The 26,281-nt window shown below is 57.9% G+C and overlaps 1 protein-coding gene across 1 annotated transcript in view; it reads left to right on the forward strand.

The window, feature by feature from the left end:
* LOC137447774 (protein shisa-6-like) overlaps nt 1-26,281 on the forward strand; it is a 319,888-nt gene that overhangs the window by 64,749 nt on the left and 228,858 nt on the right. Inside the window, 1 exon segment of the mRNA XM_068151651.1 lies at nt 8,727-8,822. Within this exon segment, the coding sequence (XP_068007752.1) occupies nt 8,727-8,822 (96 nt within the window).

Consider the following 26,281-nt stretch of genomic DNA (forward strand, 5'->3'; position numbering starts at 1 on the left):
AGGAAAATAAGGAACTCCCAAGCTTCCAGCTGGAACATTCCTCTGGCTCTTTTGAACCCAAAGTTCCTCCTTGGCTTGGCAGTGCCCCTGGCCTGAGTCTGTAGCACGGTTTCTGATGCACTGGGCAGTCAGGTGTGCAAGAGCTGTGTGCTTGGTGGAGCCACCCAGCTGGTCAGGCCATCCCCAGTGCCACAGGGCTGCCTGGCTCAAGGTGGGCAAGTCCTGGCTCTGGCTGCTCAGGTGGGGAGGCTGTTCTCCTTCAGAAACAGCACAAAAGCCTTGGGGACCTGTGGGGATTGCAGAGAGCTTGACCTAGATCATCCCTCCTGTGCTTTGAGCAGTGATCCAGGAGAGGAGGTGGCCAAGGCCCCCCCTGTGATCTGTTCAGCACAGTTCATGGGCAGGTGACACCACGGGGGCTGCTCTGAGCAGGGCCTCTGTGGTCTGCAGTCACAAGGTGATGGAGAACAAGAGGGATGAAGGGAGCAGGTATGACAAAGCTTAGCAAGAGAAGGGAGAAGGAAGAGGAGGAAGTTGTTTTGAAAGAGGCTGCAGTGGTGAGCAGGTTTCCACAGTACTGGCCCAGGGCAGAGGGAGCTCAGCTCTCCTGAGCCCAGCAGAGTGATTGCAGAAAGGAGGATCAGAGGGCACAGAGAACTCTGTTCTTATCTGCTCTGATCTGGAGGACATCTGGTCCATGTCTGGCTGCAGAGTGCTGACAGCTCGCCCTGAGCACCACAGAAGCCCTTTAGCTGCTGTTGGTTTGTACATGTGGCTGTTGAGGACAGTGGCCCAGAGCTGGGGGCTGCAGCAGGGCACACTCTGGGGTGGCTCTTGCTCTGCTGTCTGCTCAGGAGGGAGAGCAGCCAGATGGCTTCTCCCAGCTGTGCCAGGGCACCAAGAGCAGAACACAGAATGGGTTGGGTTGGAAGGGACCTCAAAGCTCACCCAGCTCCAACCCCTGCCCTGAGCAGGGACACCTCCCACCAGCACAGCTTGCTCAGGGCCTCATCCAGCCTGGCCCTGAACAGCTCCAGGCAGGGCACAGCCACAGCCTCCCTGGGCAGCCTGTGCCAGGCTCTCCCCAGCTCAACAATTTTTCCCTCATCTCCACATGCTCCATCTGCCTGCAAACACTTCCTGCCCTGGGGTCACCATAGCCATGATTAGGTAGAACTTCCTGTGCTCAGCCTGTGCCCACTGCCCCTTGTGCTGGCCCTGGGCACCACTCAGCAGAGCCTGGCCCCAGCCTCTTGCCCCCCACAGCTCCTTTAGCTCTTGCTGAGCATTGCTCAGCTGCCCTCTGGGGCTGCTCTTCTTCAGGCTCTCAGCCCCAGGGCTCTCAGCCTTTGCTGCTCCCAGAGCTGCTCCAGGCCCCTCAGCAGCTCTGCAGCCTGCCCTGGACTCTCTCCAGCAGTTCCCTGTCCCTCTGGAGCTGGGGAGCCCAGAACTGGCCCCAGGGCTCCAGCTGTGGCCTCACTGGGACAGAGGAGAAGAGGAGACCCTCCCTCAACCTGTTGGTCACATGCTTATTAATGCAGGAGACCTTTTGCCTTCTTGGCTATGTTGGTGCAGTTCTGGCTCATGGGGAGCCTGTTGTCCACCATCACCCCCAGGTCCATTCCCACAGATCTGCTTCCCAGCTGGTGTAACCCCACCAAGTTCTGCAGTTAGGCTCTTCTGCAGGGAGAGGCTTTGGTGCCTGTGGGCTGTCCTGTGCAGATCTAGCCTCAAGAATCCTTCACTTTGGGTCTGGAGCTGTGCCTACCCTTGCATTCAGAGGTAATCTTCAACTGTTGGAGCAGGTCCAGTGGAGGCCATGAAGATGCTCAGAGGGCTGCAGAACCTCCCCTGTGGGGTCAGCCTGGGACAGTTGAAGCTGTTTAGAAGGCTTCAGGGAGACCTCAGAGCAGCCTTCCAGGACCTGAAGGGCTCCAGGAGAGCTGGGGAGGGACTCTGGACAAGGGCTGGGAGTGCCAGGATGAGGAACAATGGCTTTGAGCTGGGAGAGGAGAGACTGAGAGTGGAGAGGAGGAAGAAATTGTTGGCAGTGAGGGTGGGGAGAGCCTGGCACAGGCTGCCCAGGGAGGCTGTGGCTGTGCCCTGCCTGGAGGTGTTCAGGGCCAGGCTGGATGAGGCCTTGAGCAGCCTGTGCTGGTGGGAGGTGTCCCTGCCCAGGGCAGGGGGCTGGGGCTGGATGCTCTTGAAGGTCTCTTCCAGCCCAAACCATTCTGTGCTTCTGTGATTCCTCTGCTCTCTGCCTGTGCTCTGCCTCCTCACCAAAGGACAGTTCCTGCTTGCCCTTGTTTCAGTTTGCTCTGGAAATGAGTTGTATTTTAGTCTCCATTTGGTCCAGCAGCAGACACCCTGCTGAAGTCCTCCTCTTCACTGCTGTTAATGAGAAGCCCTGATGGCTTGTGCAGGTCTGAGGACCTGCAGGCACTGGAGCTGGTGTCCAGAGGTGTGAAGTAAGCAGGGAGTGAGAGCAGGAGGAACCTCCTCCAGAGAGTCAGATGTGGATCTCTGAGCCTGGACACGTTCCTGCATGGCCTGCCCTGCCTGACACTGCCCTTGGCAAGGGGGTTGGCTGGATGGTCTGCAGAGCTCCCTTCCAACCCCTGCCATGCTGGGGTTTGGTTTACATTTTGTCCTAGCCATGACCTTAGAGCTGCATACTCTCTGGAGGAGTGCTGTGGTGGAAGGCAGCTTGTTGGTGGCAGCAGCTCAGGAGGTGGGTGGCTGCTTTGCTTTGGAGGCAGTGTGTGTTGTGAGGCTCCAGCACAACCCAATCTGGCTCCTCCACAGAGCTTTCCATTCACCCACACCCCCCTGTGCTCCACAGGCAGAGAAACTCCCTTGGCAAGAGGGGACACAGCTCTCTGCTGGCCTGGCTGACTGGCACTGATGGCTCTGGCAGGGAAGGCTCTGCCTGGGACCTCACCCAGCTGCCAGCGTGCCCCAGACACAGCTGAGCAGGGCACCTGCTGGTGGTGTGGCAGCAGGGCCAGAGGAGGCCACAGCAGTGCTGGCAGCGCTGGGAGCCCTCTGCTGGGAGCCAGCCTGAGAGAGTTGGCCTTGGGCAGCCTGCAGAGGAGAAGGCTCCAGGGAGACCTTCTGGTGGCCTTGCAGTGCTTCAAGGGCTGAGCAGAGAGCTGGGGACAGACTTTGGAGCAGGGCCTGTGGTGCCAGCACCAGGGGGAATGGTTTGGAACTCAGAGAGGGAGCTTGAGAGTGGAGAGAAGGAGAAATGTTTGGTGCTGAGGGTGGGGAGAGCCTGGCCCAGGCTGCCCAGAGAGCTGGGAGCTGCCCCATGGCTGGCAGCAGTGCAGGGCAGGTTGTGTGGGGCTGTGAGCAGCCTGCTCTGGCTGGGGCTGTCCCTGCTGGCTGCAGGGGGTGGGCTGGAGGAGCTTTGGAGGTCCCTTCCCACCCAGCCCATTCCATTGTCTGTGATTCTGTGACCTGTGGTAGGCCTCAGCAGTGAGGAGAGAGCTCAGAGCTGGTGGTAGGGAGGTGGAAGGCAGCCCTGATGGGGAGTGGAGCAGGGATGTTTCTGACCTGGCACAGCCCTGCCTGCACTTCCACTGCTCTGCTCTGCTTGTGCCTGAGCTGCTGGGGCTCTGCTGAGGCCGCTGGGCACATGCAGTTGCTGAGGTACCAGGGAGTGTTCACTTCCAGCCTGAAACATCTGCATCAGGAAGGGATTATGGAAGTCTGTTTGAACACCAACACCTCAGCTTGGCCCACAGCAGCCCCCAGGTCTCTTCTCAAAGTACAGCACCAAGCAGCAGCACTTTCACACTGTGAAAGCAGGAGCAGGAGCGAGCAGGGCTAAAACCCCTCCACTTACAAAACAAGTGCAGCATCTGATCATGGAGCCTTGAAAAGGGAGAGCTCTTGCTACTTGAAGTCTACAAATTCCAGCTTCTCCTGGGAAAACCAGCCCCTGTTCAGATGCTAATGGGCTGCTGTCACAGGCAGGCTTTAATTTAACTTTTCTGTACTCCGAGAAGGGGCAGAGGGAGGTTCAGAGAGCAAATGGCTGTTGAATGATCTGCAGTCTGCCACTAGATGTTTGCCTTTCTTTTTCTGATGTACTTCTCCCCTTCTTGATCTCTGTCTTAAAGAGATTCTCCAAAGGGACATATGAAAGAGCTGACTGCAGCTGGAGGTGCAGCAGGTATTTGTGTGCTTCTTTCATCCTTGTTTAAAGTGGTAAATGCCTGGCACTGGTGCTGTGGCAGTCACCACAGCAGCTGGCCCTGAGAGCACAGAAATTGATGGGCTGAGCAAGAGCTGCCTCAGTGGAAAGCAAAAATGCAGCAGGTTTTGAGATAAGAGATGGAGGAAAAGAAAAGGGAGTTGGGCATTGCAGGCAGAGCACCTCTGCAGCTCACAGGACAGGAAGAAACGGCTCCTGGAGAGCAGCTTCCACAAACCCTGAGGCAAAGGTCTCCCAACTTCTTCCTGGAAGGCAGCAAGAATGATGTAGGAAGCAGAGAGACAGAGCCCACCACAGAGCCATCGACTCACAGAACTGGTTGGGTTTGAGAAGGCCTTCAGGATCCTTGAGTCCAACTGCTGGATTCAGGTTGGACATCAGCAGGAGGCTCTGCACAGTGAGGAAACTGAAACACTGGCACAGGCTGCCCAGGGATGTGGGCTCCACCCCTGGAGACATCCAAGCTGGGCCTGGCTGTGTCCCTGGGCAGCCTGCTCTGGCTGCCTGCAGGGGCTTGGACAGGAGGATGACCTTTGAGTGTCCCTTCCAGCATGGTATGTGCTGTGATTCTCTAGGTCTGCCAGGTCTGAACCCTGTTCCTCTGCTCTCTATCAACCTTCCTCTGGAAACACAAAATCCTTGGAAACTCTTCTCAGCCAATTTCTGAGTGGATGCTTCCACATTTAAAGGTTTTTGCTACCAGCTTGTCCTGCCATAAGTGTAGGAAAACTGTCTTACACTCCCAACCCTGCAGAAACACTTGGGATGTGTTTTGAGGCATTTACAGGGGGCAGTCGACTGACCTCGAGCAAAACAACAGTGTGAGGGAAGGGGGTGGGAAGCTTCTCCATTAGACAGGCACAGGCACTTGTCACAGCTCTCAGCATCTTCTGCCTGGCATCTCTGAGCCTCCTCTGAGGAGCTTCAACAGGCTCATGTGGTGGTAAACCCTGGGCAGGGCTGGCCAGAATCCAGCGCCCCAGAACAAGGACCTGGAGCTGCTGGAGAGGATCCAGAGGAGTCCATGAAGATGATCAGAGGGCTGGAGGACCTCCTCTGAGGTCCTCTGGGCTGAGAGACTTGGGGTTGTTCAGCCTGGAGAAGAGAAGGCTCCAGGGAGACCTCAGAGCAGCTTCCAGTACCTGAAGGGCTCCAGGAGAGCTGGAGAGGGACTTTGGACAAGGGCTGGGAGTGGCAGGATGAGGAACAATGGCTTTGAGCTGGGAGAGGGGAGACTGAGAGTGGAGAGGAGGAAGGAATTGTTGGCAGTGAGGTTGGGGAGAGCCTGACACAGGCTGGCTCCAGGTACCAGAGCTGGTGTGCTTCAGGCAGGGGATGCCAGCCAGAGGGGCTTGGCCAGGCTGGAGAGGTGAGCTGGGAGAGAGGAGACTGAGACTGGAGAGGAGGAAGAAATTGTTGGCAGTGAGGGTGGGGAGAGCCTGGCACAGGCTGCCCAGGGAGGCTGTGGCTGTGCCCTGCCTGGAGGTGTTCCAGGCCAGGCTGGATGAGGCCCTGAGCAGCCTGTGCTGGTGGGAGGTGTCCCTGCCCAGGGCAGGGGCTGGAGCTGGCTGAGCTTTGAGGTCCCTTCCAGCCCAACCATGCTGTGATTCTATGACAGTTGCTTGTGTGGTTTGGAGCCTGCTCAGATCCATTGCAGAGTAGAGCAATGAGATGTCTGGGGACAATTTAGGCCTTGGTGGGTGCTTACCCTCAGCCCATTGATATGCAAGGCAGACTCTGCTTGCTGCTGGGGTGCTGGGGTGAGAATGGCTGGCTGAGAAGAGGACAACTTTGCAGACTGGGAAGATTCCCAGATCTCTGTTGCTCTGAGTTCTCACACTGTTGCCAGAGATCTTGCAAGTGCTTGAGAACAAATGGTGTTGGCCTCAGGCATGGAAAACTAGAATCACAGAATGATTGAATTGTTTGGGTTGGAAAAGGCCTGTGAGAGCATCCAGTCCAACCCAGCCCAACCATGGCCCCAGGAGCCATGGCCACAGCTTGCTGAACACCTCCAGCCATGGGGACTCCACCACCTCCCTGGGCAGCCTCTGCCACTCCCTGACCACTCCTGCAGCAAAGAAATTTTTCCTCCTCTCCACCCTCAGCCTCCCCTGGCACAATTCCAGGCCGTTTCCTCTCCTTCTCTCACCTGAGACTGGGGAGCAGAGTGAAGGGCTGCAGCATCTGTCGGAGACAACACGAGCCAGGCAGAACATGGCCCCAGGCTCCATTTCCACCTGGATCTCTGATGTCTGTTTGGCCTTCCCCAGAGCTTCCTGCCTCAGCTCTCCTGCTTGGTTGCCCTGCTCTGGACCATCTGCCATGCTGGACTGGCAGCCACCATGGCTCTGAAGCACAGCACTGCACATGTGGCTTGTGCAGAAGGGCTTGGAGGAGATGGAGACTGAGCAGGGAGGGAGCTGCATTCCCAGCTCCTGAGGCTGCCTCCCCTCCCTCCCTCCCCTGCACCTTTTTCTGAAATAAAAGGAACAGCAAAATTAGCAACATGAAAAAGGGAGATGATAAAGACTATCTGAAAAATGATCTGTGTCCTCATTTCAGAGCTGTGCATGGTAACAGGAGGCAGAGGCCTTGCTCTTCAGTAACAGATTGCTGGGGGGCTCCTGAACCTGGACTGAGGAAGCTGCTAGGAGGTGTTCTGTGGCAGACTGCTGCCCTGGAGAGGCCATCCAGGGATGGCAGTCAAGGGCTAGAGCAAATCAGAGCTAAATGGCAAAGTCTGGTGTGCAGTGGGCAGCTGCTCCAGCAGGGACAGGCAGGGGGGAGGTTTGCACCTTTGCTTTTGTGCTAAAACATCTCCCCCAGTGGGGACACGAGGGAGGCTGCCCCTTGGGTCCTGGGCTCACTGCAATGATATTGAGGGCTGGAGCAGGTCCAGAGAAGGGAAACAAAGCTGGGGAGGGGTCTGGAGAACAGGGCTGGGGGTGTTGAGCCTGGAGAATAGAATAGAATAGAATAGAATAGAATAGAATAGAATAGAATAGAATAGAATAGAATAGAATAGAATAGAATAGAATAGAATAGAATAGAATTAGCCAGGTTGGAAAAGACCTTTGAGATCATCCAGTCCAACCTCTCACCCAGCACCATCTGATCAACTCAACCATGGCACCAAGGGCCTCATCCAGTCTCCTCCTAACCACCTCCAGGGCTGGGGACTCCACCACCTCCCTGGGCAGCACATTCCAGTGGCCAATCTCTCTTGCTGGGAAGAATTTCTTCCTAACATCCAGCCTAAAGCTCCCCTGGCACAGCTTGAGGCTGTGTCCTTTTGTTCTGGTGCTGGGTGCCTGGGAGGCTGAGAAAGACCTCATTGCTCTCTACAGCTCCCTGAGAAGAGGCTGCAGTGAGGTGGTGGTTGGGCTCTTCTGGCAGGTAACAAATGACAGGATGAAAGAAAGTGTCCTCAAGTTGCCCCAGGGGAGGTTTCGGCTGGACATGAGGAGCAATCTCTTCCCCAGACAAGTGGTTAAGGCCTGGCCCAGGCTGCCCAGGGCCATGGTGGAGTCCCCATGGCTGGCAGCACTTGAGGGCTGCACTTGGTGATCCTGGAGGCCTCCAGCCTTAGTGATCCTGAGAGCTCTGAGGAGTTGGAGTAGCTGGAGTCAGGAAGATTCAAAGCCACATCTCTTCTTCAGCCCCTTGGTGGAAGGCACGAGTGAGAGCAGTGTCCTGGGAGAGCTGCTTCAGCAGCAGGGAGTCTGAGCAAGGGCTGGGCTGGGCAGTGGGGGCTGGGCTTGGGCACCTCGGTGCTTCCCAGGCTGGAGCCACCTCACCCTTCCGCAGTTCCCACAGCCCCTGCCGGCCTGGGGAGGTGTTTGCCACTGGAGCAAAGTCTGGATGCTGCCTGAGGTGGTTCTGCTACAGCCCCTGCTTGCCATGAATGCTGTCCCCAGTGCTGGGGCCTTGGTGCTCCTGCCCGAGGTGACAGCCTGGCTGCAGAGCCAGGTGCTGGAGCCTGGAGCAGGCTGCCCAAGAGGCTGTGGAGTCTTCTGGTGTGGAGAGCTTCCAACCCCCCCTGGGAGGGGTTGGGGTGGATGATGTCCAAGGATCCCTTCCAGCCCTCCACATGCTGGGATCCTGTGATATCCACACACACAGCCAGACCTCAGAGCAGCCTTCCAGGACCTGAAGGGCTCCAGGAGAGCTGGGGAGGGACTCTGGACAAGGGCTGGGAGTGCCAGGATGAGGAACAATGGCTTTGAGCTGGGAGAGGGGAGGCTGAGAGTGGAGAGGAGGAAGAAATTGTTGGCAGTGACGGTGGGGAGAGCCTGGCACAGGCTGCCCAGGGAGGCTGTGGCTGTGCCCTGCCTGGAGGTGCTCCAGGCCAGGCTGGATGAGGCCCTGAGCAGCCTGTGCTGGTGGGAGGTGTCCCTGCCCAGGGCAGGGGCTGGAGCTGGAGGAGCTCTGGGGTCCCTTCCAGCCCAGCCACGCTGTGACTGCTGCACACTGACTGAGCTCTCTCTTTCTTTCCCCTTGGCAGGTCACTACGGGAAGGATATTTACCGAAGCGGGGGGCCAGATCTCCATAACTTCATCTCCTCTGGCTTTGTCACATTAGGAAGAGGACACAGCAAGGGTACAGTGGAAACAATTTTTTGCTAAATAAAAAGAATGTTTTGAATAAAATTAAAAAAAAACAAAGAGAGAGAGAGAAGAAAAGAAAGAAACAAACCAAGCTCTGACTCGCAGCTGGGGTCGGGGTGCTCCAAGCTCACAGTGCTGGACTGCAGGCAGGAGCTTTAGTCTAGCAAATACTGCTGCAGGTGAAGTGCTGTGCTCCTGGCAGAGCCTTGGAGGTCCTGGTGAGGTGGCAGAGTGCTGAGCTGGCTACACAGGCTCTGAACTCCACTCCCTGCCCTTGCAGTGCCACCAGGGAGGGGTTGTGCCGCTTTGTGTTGTCCTGGGTGCGTAGTTGCCGCCCAGCCTTGTGCCGCTGTACTTGCCAAGGGGGGTGGGGAAGGTGCTGGTGCCGTCCAGGGGCAGGCAGAGAGCTCCTCCAGAGCTTTCTGGAGGCTCTGGGTTGACTCTGGGGCTTTTTTGCCTTTCCTTTCTGTTTTTTTTTGGAGGGGGATGCAATGACTGTTTTATAAAATGGTTCCTTTTTAGGTCCTAAGCCCTCTCTTTTCTGTGTTGATCTGAGCTGTGATGTGCTGTACAAACCTGACCACACACAAATACACATCTTCTGCTCTGTGTCTGTTCTGTGTCCATGTACTGTGTATCAAATATATGTTGCAGACACTTGTAGCTCTGGGGGTGAGCTGGGAGCTCCGGGGCTGCCTGCCAGACCCCCAGCTGTTGGATTTTGACTTTGTGATGCCCTTGTTGCCTACCTGGTGAGTGTTTTGTGTTGTGGTGAGGCTGTTTGGAGCATCCTGCCGGCCCCGGGGCAGCGGGGTGCCCCCGGGAGTGCCAGCATGTGCCACGCCACTGCCCCTCCGTCTCCTGTCCTGCTGCCCTCGGAGACTGTTGTACACTTATCTAGATGCAATGTATGTGGAGATGCCTTTATAGAGCCAATGTACTGTATGTGGAGATGTGTCCTTGTGCTCTGGTTGAACTCACCTCTGTTGTTCCTGTGGATGACCACCCCCACCCCCCCAGATGATTAAAAGACCTTCGTTTTGGAGCTTCCCTTTTGTTGTCCTTCACGTTCCCTGCACCTTGCTTTCCCCCAATCTCCCCACCAGTGTCATCCACAGTGGTGTTGGTCCTGTAGCACTGTCAGAGAAGAAGCAAACCTCTATCTGTATATTGTCTGTGTATGTCTCTGTGTGCTTAAATAAAGTTTGCTGAGGCTGAGGCAGCCCCCGTGGGACTTGTAATCCGCTCACCCTGCACCCCCAGCCTGCCACTGCAGCGGGGGCATCCCCCCGCAGCCTCCAGGCGGGCCTGCGAACCCAGGAAGAGCTCATGGGTGGTGTTTCACACAAGGCCTCTCTCCCTTTCTCCTCCCCAGCCCAAGGGGTTTTGCAGCCACCTCGTAGCACAGCAGTGTGCCTAGGGTGAGAGAGAGCAAGCACAGCCCAGAGCAGGAGCAGCTGCTTCATCAGGCACACGGGTGACCCCGGGCAGGGCCGTGACCCCTGACTCTTGGTCTGAGACGGGCAGTTCTCTGCTCTGCTTTCCCTACTTCCTCCCTGGATAAGGACCAAACCTTTCCTTCTTTGCCTGAAAACTCTGAGGAGCTCCCTTCTTCTGTAGACGGACCCAGTGTATCTCACCCATTCCCACTGGCTTTGCTGGAGGCCCCACAGAGCGCATTTCCTACCCCTGGGAAGGAGGGAGAATGGGCAATGGGAGCCCTGCCTCTGTAGCACTGCTTCCAGCAGCTGTCAGCCAGGGTGGTGCTTTCCAAAGTGAAGAAAAGGCTTCTGGGGTCTGAAGGAATCAAACCATATCCTGGCTGCTTATGGCCACAGAGGAGTGGTGTGGCCTATCAGCGTGCTCTCCAGCTGCCTGTGAATTCTCCTTGCACCTGGGCAATGCCAGAAGGTTCATTTCTAGCTCTTTCCTGGCAAGTCCACACTCCCTCTGCTGCCTGGTGCAGGGGCTCAGCACCTCCAGAGGTGCAGATGTGCAGAGTGGTGATTGTCCTCAGTGTCATTTGGTTGCCTTTTTGTGTCCTGGAGGCAGAGTCTTTGCCTGGACCGGGTGGCTTGGGGACTGACATTGGATTATTTCTGGAGCTACTGCACAGTAGATTCCCTGTGTTCAGGTTGAACCCAGCTCTGTGTGTGTAGGCAGGAGGGATGAGGGCTGCAGCAAGGGTCAGGAGCTTTAGCTGACCTGTAGCTGAGATTTGAGTTGCAGTGCATGAGTGAAAGTCTCCAGCTCAGCTGCCATTAGCCAGGGAGCCAGAGCAGCATGGCAGAGGGCTCTGCTCTGGGGCTGAGCAGAGCCAGGGAAGTTTGTCTCAATATTTCTTTCCACTGGGAGACACATTTTTGGTGTTTTCTCAACTGTCTTCTGTGCTGTGGCAGAACTCCAAGTGCTGAGTAATATTTAAGAGCTAATCTATTTTGGGCAGAAGACAAAGATGTGAGACATGCCAAACTACCATGGATACCAAAGCAGCATCTCCACATGTCTGACATCCAGAGGCTCCTGCAGGACTGTGATTTATGATCCTTACATGACACTCCCTTGGGCAATGCATCACTGCCTGGCATTTCAGTCTATAAAATCACTACAGAGTGTGTTCTTCAAGCCATGGCAAAAGACTTCGCTGTCAGTCTGTCAGGATGATCTAGGAATGAATCCCAAGTCTTTAGGTCACAGACAGTCTCCATGGTGAGACACACAGCAAGGCTAAGCTCATCTGATGTTGGAGAGCTGGAAGTTAGACATTTGACTCTGATGAAGTAGCTTGAACTCAGAGGGTTCCTTGGGAAACAGCTCTTAAAACCAAAGGGGTCCAGGAGGGCTGCAGCTGCCTCAAGGAAGAACTCTTGAAGGCTCAGAGCAGGCTGTGCCAATGTGCCAGAGATGAGCCCCGGGGCAGACAGCCTGGAAGGGCAATGAGCTTCTGAGTGAATTAAGGGAAAAAGAGGAGGTATCATCTTTGGCAGGAAGGAGAGGTGACCCATGGAATGTGTAAGGATGTTGCTAGGTCACGCAGGAAAAACACCAGAGAGGCAAAAGCACATTGAGAGCTCAGCCTGGCACTGCTGGGAAGGACAGCAAACAATCCTGCTGCAAATCTGTGAATGGCAAGAGGAGGGCAAGGACAACCTCCACTCCTTGGTGGCCATGGAGGGGAACCTGGTAACTAAAGGTGAGGAAAGGGCAGAGGTGCTTAACACCTTCTTTGCCTCAATTTTCCATAGCAGGACAGGTTGTCTGCAGGACAAGTGGCCTCCAGAGCTGGCAGATGGAGGCAGGGAGGAGGATAGGTCCCCTGTGATCCAGGAGGAGGTAGTTAGAGACCTCCTTAGCTGCTTGGATCCCCACAAGTCCATGGGACTGGGTGGGATCCATCCTAGGGTGCTGAGAGAGCTGGCAGGTGAGCTGAAAAGCTGCACTCCATCATTCACCACCAGCCCTGGCTCACCAGAGAGGTCCCAGGGGACTGGAAGCTGCCAAGGTGATGCCCATCCACAAGCAGGGCAGGGTGGAGGAGCCAGGAAATTCCAGGCCTGGCAGCCTGACCTCAGTTCCAGGCAAGGTGATGGAACAGATCATCCTGAGTGCAATCAAACAGCACTTACAGCGTGGCCAAGGGATCAGGCCCAGCCAGCAGGGATTCAGGAAGGGCAGCTCCTGCCTGACCAACCTGATCTCCTTCCATGCCCAGGGGACTGCCTGGTGGATGTGGGGCAGGCTGTGGATGGAGTCTGCCTGGACTGCAGCAAGGCCTTTGCCACCATCCCCCACAGCAAACTCCTGGCCAAGCTGTCAGCCCCTGCCTTGGACAGCAGCTCTGAGCTGGGTTAGGAACTGGCTGGAGGCTGAGCCCAGAGAGTGGTGGTGAGTGGTGCCACAGCCAGCTGGCAGCCAGGCACCAGTGGTGTGCCCCAGGGAGCAGTGCTGGGCCCCATCCTCTTCAATATCTTCATTGATGATCTGGAGGAGGGCATTGAGTCCATCAGCAGTAAGTTTGCAGATGACAGCAAGCTGGGGGCAGGAGTTGAGCTGTTAGAGGTCAGGAGAGCTCTGCAGAGGGACCTGGACAGGCTGGGCAGATGGGCAGAGGCCAAGGGCAGGAGATTGAACACATCCAAGTGCCAGGGGCTGCACATTGGCCACAACAACCCCAGGCAGTGCTACAGGCTGGGGTCAGAGTGGCTGAGAGCAGCCAGGCAGAGAGGGACCTGGGGGTGCTGGTTGACAGCAGCTGAACATGAGCCAGCAGTGTGCCCAGGGGGCCAAGAAGGCCAATGGCATCCTGGCCTGCATCAGGAAGAGTGTGGCCAGCAGGAGCAGGGAGGTCATTGTGCCCTGTGCCCAGCAGTGGTTTGTCACTGTGGGGTTCAGCACAGCACCCACAGCAACGAGGGCAGAATTCAAGCAGAGGGGTAGGGAGCACCCAGGTCAGGAGCTCCTGCCCATGGCAGCAAGCCCATGAGACTAATGACTGCCTTCAGGCAGCTTGCATTTGTAGCTCCCCTCTTGGTGTGGCTGCAGGAGATTGGTTAACAGCCCCCTTCTTCTCACTGGCTGGCAATACTTACTAAGGTACCACAGGTGACTCTTATCTACTGGAGTTGCTTGTTAAGCCACTGCAGGTGGTTCCCATTTCATCTCTCCTTGCAGTTCCTCATCTTCAATCATCCAGTCCGGGGGACACAGTCCCTCACACTGCTTAGGCCACACCTTGAGTCCTGTGTCCAGCTCTGGGCTCCTCAGGTTAGGAAAGATGTTGAGCTGCTGGAAGGTGTCCAGAGAAGGGCAACAAAGCTGGGGAGGGGTCTGGAGCACAGCCCTGTGAGGAGAGGCTGAGGGAGCTGGGGTTGCTTAGCCTGGAGAAGAGGAGGCTCAGGGGAGACCTCATTGCTCTCTACAGCTCCCTGCAGGGAGGTTGTAGCCAGGTGGGGGTTGGTCTCTTCTCCCAGGCAGCCAGCACCAGAACAAGAGGACACAGTCTCAAGCTGTGCCAGGGAAGGTTTAGGCTGGATGTTAGGAAGAAGTTCTTCATAGAGAGAGAGATTGGCCCTTGGGATGTGCTGCCCAGGGAGGTGGTGGAGTCACCATCACTGGAGGTGTTCAGGAGGAGCCTGGATGAGGCCCTTGGTGCCATGGTTGAGTTGGTCAGATGGTGGTGGATGATTGGTTGGACTGGATGATCTTGAAGGTCTCTTCCAACCTAGTCTAGTCTAGTCTAGTCTAGTCTATGCTTCTAACTTCCCACACCTGGGTGACATCAACACCTCCAAATGTGCCCTGGATGAGCACTTGGCAATTCTGGCAGCCAGTCACAGCCTGGGCTGCAGCAGGAGAAGTGTGGCCAGCAGGGCCAGGGAGGGGATTCTGCCCCTCTGCTCCACTCTGCTGAGCCCACAGCTGGAGCTCTGGGGCCAGCTCTGGAGCCTCTGTGCCAGGAAGGATCTGGAGCGACTGGAATGTGTCCAGAGAAGGGCCAGGAGGAGGAGCAGAGGGCTGGAGCTGCTCTGCTGTGAGCACAGCCTGAGGGAGTTGGGGTTGTGCAGGCTGGAGAGGAGAAGGCTCCCAGGAGACCTCATTGTGGCCTTCCAGGATCTGCAGGGGGCTCCAGGAAAGCTGGGGAGGGACTTTGGAGGGTGTCAGGGAGGGATAGGACTGGGGGGGGTGGAGGTTGGGTGTTAGGAAGAATTTCTTCCCCATGAGGGTGGTGAGAGCCTGGCACAGGCTGCCCAGGGAGGTGGTGGAAGCCTCCTGCCTGGAGGTGTTTGCAGCCAGGCTGGAGGTGGCTGTGAGCAACCTGCTGTGGTGTGAGGTGTCCCTGCCCATGGCAGGGGTTGGGGCTGGCTGAGCCTTGAGATCTCTGCCAACCTTAACAATTCTGTGATTCTGTGGTTCTAGCAAGAGAGGAGTCATGGGGAGCTGGGCCTGTTAGCCATTGAGGAAGGCAGATGAAAGATGGTCAGAGGCTGGAGAGCCTCTGCTATGGGGGCAGGCTGGGAGAGCTTGGGCTGCTTAGCCTGGAAGCTCCAGGGAGACCTCAGAGCTGCAGTTCAACACCTGCAGGGGAGCTGCAGGCAGCTGGGGAGGGACTGCTCAGAAGGGCTGTGGGGATAGGCCCAGGGGCAGTGGTTGGGAACTGGAGCAGGGCAGAGTTAGGTTGGAGCTCAGGAGGAAGTTCTGCACAGGGAGGCTGGGGAGACACTGGCACAGGCTGCCCAGGGAGGTGCTGGAGGTCCCTGGAGCCATCCAAGCTCAGCCTGGCTGTGTCCCTGGGCAGCCTGCTGTGGCTGGAGCTGTCCCTGCTGCCTGCAGGGGGTGGACAGGATGCCCTTGGAGGCTCCCATCCAGCCCAATGCAGTCTGTGACTGTGAATTCACTGTTCAGGACTTGCTCCCTCACTGTGGTTGCCTGTGCCCAGGGCTGCTTCCTCCATGGCTTCTGTCTTGTAGAAGTTCCTGCAGCAGCCTACAGAGCACTGCACAGCCCTGGGAGGACAGTGGGGATGGTCCATGTCAAGGTAGTCTCAGCCTGGGACATCTGAGAGCAGTGAGATGCTCAGAGACAATAGGTTCCAGAGCTGTTTTTTAACCCACCTTGGTGCCCAGAGGGGTGCAGGAGCAGCAGCATTGCAGACAGTGAGGTGGTGGTGGTTGCTGAGCTGCCTCATTGCCCAGCTTCCTGGTTTCACAGCAGTTTATGCCCAGTCCTGGAGGGCATGCAGCTCCTTCAGCTGCAGAGGTGGGACTGCAGCTTGAGAAGCGTGAGTGGAGAACTCAGGAGCAGCCAAGAGTCCTCAGAGCCTGCCCACAGCCACTCTGGGATGGAAGCTCTCCCTTGGGGCTCATCACTGTTCCTGAGTCAGTGGGAGATGTGCTCTGGGGCAGAGCAGCTGCAGGAGCTGCCCTGGGAGATGTGCTCTGGGGCAGAGCAGCTGCAGGAGCTGCCCTGGGAGATGTGCTCTGGGGCAGAGCAGCTGCAGGAGCTGCCCTGGGAGATGTGCTCTGGGGCAGAGCAGCTGCAGGAGCTGCCCTGGGAGATGTGCTCTGGGGCAGAGCAGCTGCAGGAGCTGCCCTGGGAGATGTGCTCTGGGGCAGAGCAGCTGCAGGAGCTGCCCTGGGAGATGTGCTCTGGGGCAGAGCAGCTGCAGGAGCTGCCCTGGGAGATGTGCTCTGGGGCAGAGCAGCTGCAGGAGCTTCTTGTCTTGAAGTGCCTCACTGCAGTGGGGTGGGGTGAACACCACACCGACTAAAGATCCACCTGGGATGGTCTCCAGCAGTGGCAGCAGGCAGGGAAGCATCAGCCATGTGTCTTGGGGATCTGAGCAATGCTCAGCATTATCTGAAGGCTGGGGGGCAAGAGGCTGGGGCCAGGCTCTGCACAGTGGTGCCCAGGGCCAGCACAAGGGGCAGTGGGCACAGAGTGGCAGCCAGGAGGTTGGATGTGAGCAGGAGGAGAAAGTTGTTTGTTGTGAGGGTGCTGGAGGCCTGGAGCAGGCTGCCCAGAGAGGTTGTGGAGTCTCCTGGGGTGGAGAGCTTCCAACCCCCCCTGGGCATTGTGGTGCTGGGCAAGCTGCTGTGGGTGCCCTGCTGGAGCAGGGCTGGGGCTGGGTGAGCTCCAGAGGTCCCTTCCAAACTCTCCCCCTGCTGGGGTCTGGGAAGCTGTATCCAGGTCAGTGTGATGTGGCTGTTCAGAGCTGACTGTGCTGCTGCTGGCCTCTCTGTGGAGCTGCACCAAGATCCTTCAGAGTGGCTGCCTGACAATGCTGTTGGTGTAGAGAGGGCAGCCTGGGGGCTGAGCAGCAAGAGCTCCCCACAGTCATGTTTCCCCTTGGCATGCTTGCTGGAGATGGAGCAGCATTTGCAGCCTGACTGTGGGGGTTGCCTGACTGGACCTCTGTGCTCACTGCCCTGCACCCTGCATGTGCTTCCTGCCTTTGGGGAGCTGCTCAGGACACTGCTGGTGTGACAGCACTTCTGTGCAGCCTGAGCTGGTTGTGTTTGAGCTGTGTGCCTCATGCATGAGAGCATGGTGCTTGTTCTTCAGGAGCACCTCACACCCAGGTACAGCCTCATCCTTTGCCACCTCTTCATCAATGTCCCACTCCTTGGCACCTGGATGATCAGAGAGTCACAGCATGGCTGGGCTGGAAGGCACCTCAGAGCTCAGCCAGCCCCAGCCCCTGCCCTGGGCAGGGACACCTCCCACCAGCACAGGCTGCTCAGGGCCTCATCCAGCCTGGCCTGGAACACCTCCAGGCAGGGCACAGCCACAGCCTTCCTGGGCAGCCTGTGCCAGGCTCTCCCCACCCTCACTGCCAACAATTTCTTCCTCCTCTCCACTCTCAGTCTCCCCTCTCCCAGCTCAAAGCCATTGTTCCTCATCCTGGCACTCCCAGCCCTTGTCCAGAGTCTCTCCCCAGCTCTCCTGGAGCCCTTCAGGTACTGGCAGGTTGCTCTGAGCTCTCCTTGTAGCCTTCTCTTCTCCAGGTTGAACCCCAACTCTCTCAGCACATCCCCAGGAGGTTCTCCATCCCTCTGATCATCTTTGTGGCCTCCTCTGGACCTGCTGCAGCAGTCTGATGTCCCTCTCGTGCTGGGGGCACCCTGAAGTCTCCTGGCTCCTCCACACTTGCCTATCTGTCAGTGGGCTGAAGGAGCTCCTTCATCATTGACTTGAGTCCTTGTGCTGGCAGCCCATGGTCAGACCTAGCACTGGGCAGTGCCCTGCAGCCTCCTGGAGTCTGGGAGCACTTCTGGGAGTGACCCCCAGCTCCCCAGGCAGTGCCAGGAGGTGGAGGGCCTGGTGTCAGCAGGGTCCCTCGGGCTTGCTGCAAGGTGAGTCTCCAGAGCAAGGCAGCAGCTTGCTTCATGTGAGAGCTCAGTTTTGTCTTTGCTTGTGAGAGCCTCCTACAAAGGCAAGCATGAAAGAGGACAAATGCATCTCCAGATCATCCTTAGCAACCAAGATCTCCTGAGCTGCTGAAGTGTCTCAGCCAGCTGGGGGGGGTGGCAGCTCCTCTCTCACATCTTTCTGTCTCCTGGGAGCTCCAGAGCTTTCCCAGCACAATGCCTGTGCTGCACCCCTGGAGGGTGAGGCCTGTGCTCTACATGGAGAGAGGCACAGCTGAGTGCTGACTCAGGACTAAGCCTACATTTGCCCAGGGCAGCACTGCCAGGCTCCTGCTTGGCTGACCCTTGGCTTTGGCAGTGCCAGAATCCTAGAATCATTTCACTTGGAAAAGCCCTTCCAGATCACCCAGGCCAAGCCTTCTGCACCTCTGCCAAGGCTGCTGCTGAGCCATGGCCCTCAGCACCACACCTCTAGGATAGGGATGCAGCCACCTGCCTGGGCAGCCTGCTCCAGTGCTTAAGAACCCTGTCAGGGAAGAAGTTTCTTGTAGTGCCCAACCTAAACTTTCCCTGGTGCAGCCTGAGGCCATTGCCTCCTGTCCTGTTCCTTGGGAGCAGAGCCCAGCCCCCCCCGGCCCCAGCCTCCTCTCAGGGAGCTGCAGAGAGCAATGAGGTCTCCCTCAGCCTCCTCTGCTGCAGGCTCAACACCCCCAGCTCCCTCAGCTGCTGCTCCCCAGCCCTGCTCTGCAGCCCCTTCCCAGCTTGGTTGCCTGTCTCCAGCCCCTCTGTGCTGCTGAGTGGCAGTGTTAGGTTATCAGCTGAACTGCGTGATCCCAGAGCTCCCTCCCAAGCTGTGTCACTCCAGGGCTGGTGTGGGGGATATCCTGTGGCCATTATGAGGCCCAGGTTGTTTCCCTCCTAAAGTGTCTTACTCTACCCATCCATTGTGGTCCTTCTCTTGCAGACCCTTCTCCTGTCCCCTGTGGTGGTGTGCAAGCTGAAGCACCTTGCTGACCCTTTCTAGCTGCCATCTCTGTGCAAACCAATCCTGCTGCAGACACCTGGGTGGATTTATGGCACCCAGCCTGTGTGAGAGCCTGGTGGGACAGGATGGAGTATCAGGCACAGGCTGCCCAGGGAGGCTGTGGCTGTGCCCTGCCTGGAGGTGTTCAGGGCCAGGCTGGATGAGGCCTTGAGCAGCCTGTGCTGGTGGGAGGTGTCCCTGCCCAGGGCAGGGGCTGGAGCTGGAGGAGCTTTGAGGTCCCTTCCAGCCCAACCCATTCTGAGACTCTATGAATCTGTCCTGGCAGACACCTTCCTCCTCCTGTGCACTCATTTTGCACCCCCTCCTTCCCCACATCCTTTGGAGACCCTCAGCTGCCACTTTTCCAGCAGCAGCTCAGGAAGCAGCAGTTTCCCTGCTCCAGTGGCATGCAGAGGAGATTGAGAGCTGAATGGGAGGCAAGAGGTTTATCAATTAGCTCAGGAGCAGCAGTCCAAGGGTGCAGATTGCTCTCCCCTGCTGTCAGCCCTGCTCTCCTGCCTCACTCTCTGTCCCTTGGGTGGCAGCTTTGGCTTCTACCTTCTTCCACAGTGTGCTGATTCATCACATCCACAGGACTACAGAATCCCAGAGTGAATGAGGTTGGGAGAGACCCTCCAAGGGCATCTTGTCCAACCCCTGCAGGCAGCAGGGACATCTCTGTCCTGCTTTGAGGCCAGGCAGCTCCTCTCCTGCCCCAGAGAGGGGCAAAAGAATGCCACTCCTCACAGCAGTGGGTTGCAGCAGTGATGGGAAGTGCAAATGGAAAGCAGGAATTGTCTTCCAGAAGCTTCAAGCACAGTGACAAAGGAGTCCCAAAGCACAGAGTCCCCTACAGCACACCCAAAGCCTCCCAACACTTCCCCTCTCCCCACCTGAGGGTACACCCAAAGCCCCCAGGGCTCTTTCTTCCCTCCCCCCTCACTGCCAGGCTGGTCTCAGCTGGCCAGGTCTGAGACTGCTTCCCCCTTCTCCTCCTGGCATTAGGCCTGGCCAGGCCTAAGAGCCTTGAGATGCTCCCCCAGTGTTATCTGATAGGGAGCACCTCCCACAGGAGCAGAGAGGGAAGGAAGAGGAAGAGAAGGACTTTGCAGATGGATTTGTAGGGCACAGGATATTATGGGTATGAAGCACACAGCTTCCTGTGGCCACCTCCTGGGCTGGACCCTCAGGACACTGGAGGTGTGTGTGGCAGGAGCAGGAGGCACCCAGCCTGAGCTGCCACCCCCAACCACAGCAGGTTGCTCAGGGCCACATCATGGGAGCTAAGGGAGCTGGGGTTGCTTAGCCTGGAGAGGAGGAGGCTCAGGGGAGACCTCCTTGCTCTCTCCAACTCCCTGCAGGGAGGTTGTAGCCAGGTGGGGGTTGGTCTCTTCTCCCAGGCACCCAGCAGCAGAACAAGAGGACACAGTCTCAAGCTGTGCCAGGGGAGGTTTAGGCTGGAGGTGAGGAGAAAGTTCTTCCCAACAGGAGAGATTGGCCACTGGGATGTGCTGCCCAGGGAGGTGGTGGAGTCCCCATCCCTGGAGGTGTTCAGGAGGGGATTGGATGTGGCACTTGGAGCCATGGGTTAGTTGTCAGGAGGTGTTGGGTGACAGCTTGGACTTGATGATCTCTGAGGTCTTTTCCATCCTTGTTGATTCTGTGATTCAAAGTTTGGCCTTGAATGTCTCCAGGGCTGGAGCCTCCAGCACCTCCCTGGGCAGCCTGTGCCAGTGTCTCCCCAGCCTCTCTGTGCAGAACTTCCTCCTGAGCTCCAACCTAACTCTGCCCTGCTCCAGTTCCAAACCATTGCCCCTGGGCCTGTCCCCACAGCCCTTCTGAGCAGTCCCTCCCCAGCTGCCTGCAGCTCCTGCAGGTATTGAACTGCAGCTCTGAGGGCTCCCTGGAGCCTTCTCTTCTGCAGGCTGCACAGCCCCAGCTCTCCCAGCCTGGCCCCACAGCAGAGGCTCTCCAGCCTCTGATCACCTTGGTGGCCTCCATCAGCTCCAGATCCTCCCTGTGCTGGGCCCCACAGCTGGCCCCAGCCCTGCAGGTGAGGTCTCCCCAGAGCAGAGCAGAGGGGCAGGATCCTCTCTCTCCAGCTCTGGCCACACTGCTTTGGCTGCAGCCCAGGCTGCCCCTGGCCTCCTGTGCTGCCAGTGCCCATTGCTGGCTCCTGCCCAGCTGCTCCCCCCCAGCACCCCCAAGGCCTTCCCTGCAGGGCTGCTCTCAGTCTCATCAGCCCCAGCCTGGACTGATTTCCCTGCCCCAGATGCAGGACCTTGCACTTTGCCTTACTGAACCTCCTAAGGTTCTCCTGAGCTCCCTTCCCAGCCTGTCCAGGTCCCCCTGTCCCTCAGTCTCTGTAACCACCCCACTCAGCTGGGTAGCAGCAGCAGCTTGCAGAAGGTGCCTCAGTCTCTGTGTCTGTATCACTGGTGGCAGATTGCATCTGTCAGAACCAGCAGCAGCCCCAGGCAGCTACACAGCAGGCCATGACTCAGCTCCAGGGCGGGTTTCCTGCCTCCCTCCTCAGCCATCCACAGCCACAGAGGTTCACTGACCCAGGCAAGGAGAGAAGGCTCAGGGCAGTTTGTTTGCATTCCTGCAGCTGGGTGGAGGGGAAGGCAGGGTTGGGTGTGTGGAGTCCTCCTCCTCACTGAACACTTGTTAGCCATTTCCCATCCATGGGAAGGTGTCCAGGCAAGGCCTGCTGCACCCCAGTGCCTCGCTCCGTGCTCCTCTGGCTCCTCTCCACCGCTGCTGCTGGCTCAGTGCCTGTGTGAGGATCCTTTGCATCCTGATTCCAGATTCATTTCCACCCTTGCATCTCCTGGCACTTAATTGTATTGCCTGGAAAATGAGATCATTGGGTTTGGAAGCTGCTGCAGGGCTGTGCAGGAAGATTCCATGATGCAAGAGGGCGTTTCAAGCCCTCTGCATTACTGCAGTGGCTCCAGGGCCCTTCGGCCACTGCTGGACAGCTCCTGGGCTTCAGAGCCCTGGGAAGAGCTGCCCGGGGGCAGAGGGGAGCTCATGGAAACCAGGCTGGAGCCTGCAGGGCCTGTGCGGGCTGGCACTGCTGAGGACAAGGCCTGGAGTCAGATGGGCTGTGCCCCAAGACGGGAAGGACATGGACCTGTTGGAGAGAGGCCACCAAGATGATAGAGGCTGGAGAGCCTCTGCTGTGGGGACCCTGGAGGAGAGGAGCTCCAGGGAGCCCTCAGAGCTGCAGACCATGGCTGGGGAGAAACTTCTCCTTCTGCTCAGTGATTCAGCCCTGGGACACTCTGGCTTGCAAAGCCATGGTCCAGGACAGCCTCTCCAGCTTCCACCTGCACACCACCCTGTGAAACCTGCTCTGGCAGGGGCACTGGACTGCATGAGAGCAGATCTCAGGAGAAGTGTCTGAGGGAGCTGGGGGTGTGCAGCCTGGAGCAGAGGAGGCTGAGGGAGACCTCATTGCTCTCTGCAGCTCCCTGAGAGGAGGCTGCAGCCCGGGGGGGGTTGGGCTCTTGTCTCTAGCATGAAGTGATAGAGGGAGAGGAACTGGCCTCAAGTTGCTCTCGGGGATGTTTAGGATGAATTTCTTTACCAGAAGGCTCCCTGGGCACTGGCCCAGGCTGCCCAGGGCAGTGCTGGAGTCCCCATCCCTGGAGGTGTGCAGCAGACATCTGTGAGGAGCTTGGGGCTGTGGTCTGTCAGCTGTGTGCAGGCAGATGTTGGGCTGTGGCAGGACTGGGGGGTCTGAATGTGCTTCTCAAGCAGGCAGCTCTGTGGTTCTATGAAGTGGCTGTGTGTGCCCATCCCACTCCTGCTGTCAGCTGCCCACCCTGCCCCCCAGCAGTGTCCCTCATTTCCTTGTCCAAAGACAGTGGTGAGGATTTCTGCACAGTGCCTGCAGGCTGCTGCTGGGGCTTGCATGGGGAGCAGCTTCCAGAGCCCAGGTCTGTGCAGTTTCTGAGGCAGGTGGGGAGATGGAAGCTGGGACTTTGTGTCTGGGAGGTGGAAAGTCTGAAGTCTCTCCTTGTCACCCACTCTCCTAAAGCAGTGGCTGCAGAGCAGGGAGCAGTGCTCCAGCTGCAGGCAGGCAGTGAGGCAGTGCCCTCAGCAAGGAGATGTGAGGAGCAGGAAGCCTTCAAGCAGGAGCAGATCCCTTCATGAGAGTAGCTCAGACTCTTGGGTAGTCCCAGCACTGAGTGAATGAAGAGGGAAGCTGGGTTGTTGCCAGCAGTTCCTATAGCTGCCATACAGCTTCTGGACCACAGCCTAGCTCCTCAGCTCAGGAGCTGGTTCCAGGCCCACACTCTGCCAGGGGCTGGCATTTCAATTGATTTCCATGGCACTGCCTTGAATCTGCTACAGGAAATCAACTTCTGGGTGGCAGTGGAGAGCTGAGCCATGGAGCTGTTGCACATCTGCCCCTTGAGAAAATCACAGCACCACAGAATGTGTCAGGCTGGGAGGGAGCCTCCAAGGGCATCCTGTCCAAGCCCTGCAGGCAGCAGGGACAGCTCCAGCCACAGCAGGCTGCCCAGGGACACAGCCAGGCTGAGCTTGGATGGCTCCAGGGCTGGAGCCTCCAGCACCTCCCTGGGCAGCCTGTGCCAGTGTCTCCCCAGCCTCCCTGGGCAGAACTTCCTCCTGAGCTCCAACCTAACTCTGCCCTGCTCCAGTTCCAAACCCTTGCCCCTGGGCCTCTCCCCACAGCCCTTCTGAGCAGTCCCTCCCCAGCTGCCTGCAGCTCCTGCAGGTATTGAACTGCTGCTTAATTTTATTTTCCTTCACCTCAACCTCAGCCTCCCCTGGCACAACTTCAGGCCAGTTCCTCTCCTCTCACCTGAGCCTAAGGAGCAGAGCCCAGCCCCCACCTGGCTGCAGCCTCCTCTCAGGGAGCTGCAGAGAGCAATGAGGTCTCCCTCAGCCTCCTCTGCTCCAGGCTCAACACCCCCAGCTCCCTCAGCTGCTCCTCCCCAGCCCTGCTCTCCAGACCCTTCCCCAGCTCTGTTGCCCTTCCCTGGACCTGCTCCAGCACTCAATGTCCTTGGAGTGAGAGGTTCAAAACTGAACCCAGGATTTGAGGAGTGCCCTCCCCAGTGCCCAGCCCAGGGGCACCATCCCTGCCCTGCTCCTGCTGCCCACAGCATTGCTGCTGCAGGCCAGGCTGCTGCTGCCCTTCTTGCCCAGCTGGGCACTGCTGGCTCATGGCAGCGCAGCCTTTGGGATGCAGATCTGAGTGAAGCTCCTTATCCTGCAGTCCCATTGCTGAGCAGCTCTGCCCTGCCCCTGGAGCCATCTCTGAGCACACAGCTCAGCCCTTCAAAGTGCCAGGGAGCTGCTTGGCTCTTCTCTCTTCTTTTTATGTCACCACCCTGCCTCAATTGTTTAAACTATAACACAGGTTTGATCCCAGCTCTGTGGCTGCTCTTCACTTCAGATGTGCTCCCAGGTATGCACCAAGAGCCTGTGGGCTATAAAAGGCTCCTCCTCATCTTCATCTGCAAGCAGGAACTAAAAATAGAGGCAGTTCAGATATAGGTGATGAGAATAACCTGAGCTGTGTGTGGAGCTGTGATGGGGATGGGGGCTGCAAAGTGCCTGTGCTCAGAGGGAGCTGCTGCTAAAAGCTTGGAGAGGGATTTGTGCCAGAGGAAGTGGCTTGGTGAGGACTGCAGCTCTGCTCTGGGGGGCAGCTGGAGGGGGGTGAGTTGAAGATGCAGAGCGCAGGGCAAAGCAAAGGGCTTGTGCCTCACTGTGAGCACAGGCAGGGCCAGGGGCAGCAGACACAAAGGAGGTTCCACACAGGAGGTGGTTCCACACAGGAGGTTCCCCCTCAACCATGAGGAGTGAGTGTGCTGGAGCCCTGGAGCAGGCTGCCCTGGGAGGCTGCAGACTCTCTGGGGATTGTCCTCCTCTGCTCTACTCTGCTCAGACCCCACCTGCAGCAGTGTGCACTTCTGGTCCCTCCGATAGAAGAGGGACCTGGAGCTGCTGCAGAGTATCATAGTATCACAGCATCAGTCAGGGTTGGAAGGGACCACAAGGATCATCCAGTTCCAACCCCCCTGCCATGGGCAGGGACACCCCACACTAGAGCAGGCTGCCCAGAGCCTCATCCAGCCTGGGCTTAAACACCTCCAGGGACAGGGCCCCAACCACCTCCCTGCACAACCCATTCCAGGGCTTCACCACTCTCATGGGGAAGAACTTCCTCCTCCCCTCCAGCCTGAATCTCCCCACCTCCAGCTTCATTCCATTCCCCCTAGTCCTATCACTGCCTGAGATCCTGAGAAGTCCTTCCCCAGCCTTCCTGTAGCCCCCTTCTGATACTGGAAGGCCACAATGAGGTCACCTCAGAGCCTTCTCTTCTCCAGACTGAACAGCCCCAACTCCTTCAGTCTGTCCTCACAGCAGAGCAGCTCCAGCCCTCTGCTCATCCTCCTGGCCCTGCTCTGGACACCTTCCAGCACCTCCACATCCCTCTTGCCATAGGGGCTCCAGAACTGGAGGCAGGACTCCAGGTGGGGTCTCAGCAGAGCTGAGCAGAGGGGGAGAATCACCTCCCTTGCCCTGCTGGCCACACTTCTCCTGCTGCAGCCCAGGAGCTGATTGGCTGAGAGGCTCCAGAGGAGGCCACCAAGATGCTCAGAGGCTGCAGAGCCTCCCCTGTGGGGCCAGGCTGAAAGAGTTGGGGCTGTGCAGCCTGGAGAAGGGACAAGGTCCAGGGAGACCTCAGAGAAGCCTTGCAGGACCTGAAGGGCTCCAGGAGAGCTGGGGAGGGACTTGGGACAAGGGCTGGGAGTGCCAGGATGAGGAACAATGGCTTTGAGCTGGGAGAGGGGAGACTGAGAGTGGAGAGGAGGAAGAAATTGTCAGCAGTGAGGGTGGGGAGAGCCTGGCAGAGGCTGCCCAGGGAGGCTGTGGCTGTGCCCTGCCTGGAGGTGTTCCAGGCCAGGCTGGATGAGGCCCTGAGCAGCCTGTGCTGGTGGGAGGTGTCCCTGCCCAGGGCAGGGGCTGGAGCTGGCGGAGCTTTGAGGTCCCTTCCAACCCAACCCATGCTGTGGTTCTGTGATTCTGTGAGACTTACCTGGATGTGTTCCTGTGTGACCTGCCCTGGGTGACCCTTCTCTGATGGGGGGTCTGACTGGATGGTCTCCAGGGGTCCTTTCCAACCCCTACCATTCTGTGGCTGCTCTGTGGGTGTCCCTGAGGTCGAGAGCCAGCAGGACACAAAGTCATTGTGCTTCTGCAGAGAGTGAGCTGGAACCCCAGAAGCCCAGCAGGGTGGGCTTGGGTGGGACCTCTGGACAGCAGCCAGTGCAACCCCCTGCTAGGGAAGGGTCACCCCCAGCAGCTTCCCAGGGGCCAATGGCCAGGCAGAGTGCTAGGTGTTGGGAGTGAGAGAAGCAATGGGTGCAGGCTGACTGCAGCTGCTGGCAGTCCCCAGCAGTGCTGTCCCGGGCTCGGTGCTGAGGGCTGGTCCCCTTCATCCCTTTAGCAGTGATCTGGGTAGGGCAGCCAGGGCCCTGCTTCAGTGGTGCTCTGCCACTGCTGGGTTGT

Source organism: Melanerpes formicivorus, unplaced genomic scaffold (genome assembly GCF_026170545.1).
Source record: "Melanerpes formicivorus ecotype bairdi unplaced genomic scaffold, bMelFor1.0.p_v2 SCAF_21, whole genome shotgun sequence".
Taxonomy (NCBI): Eukaryota; Metazoa; Chordata; class Aves; order Piciformes; family Picidae; genus Melanerpes; species Melanerpes formicivorus.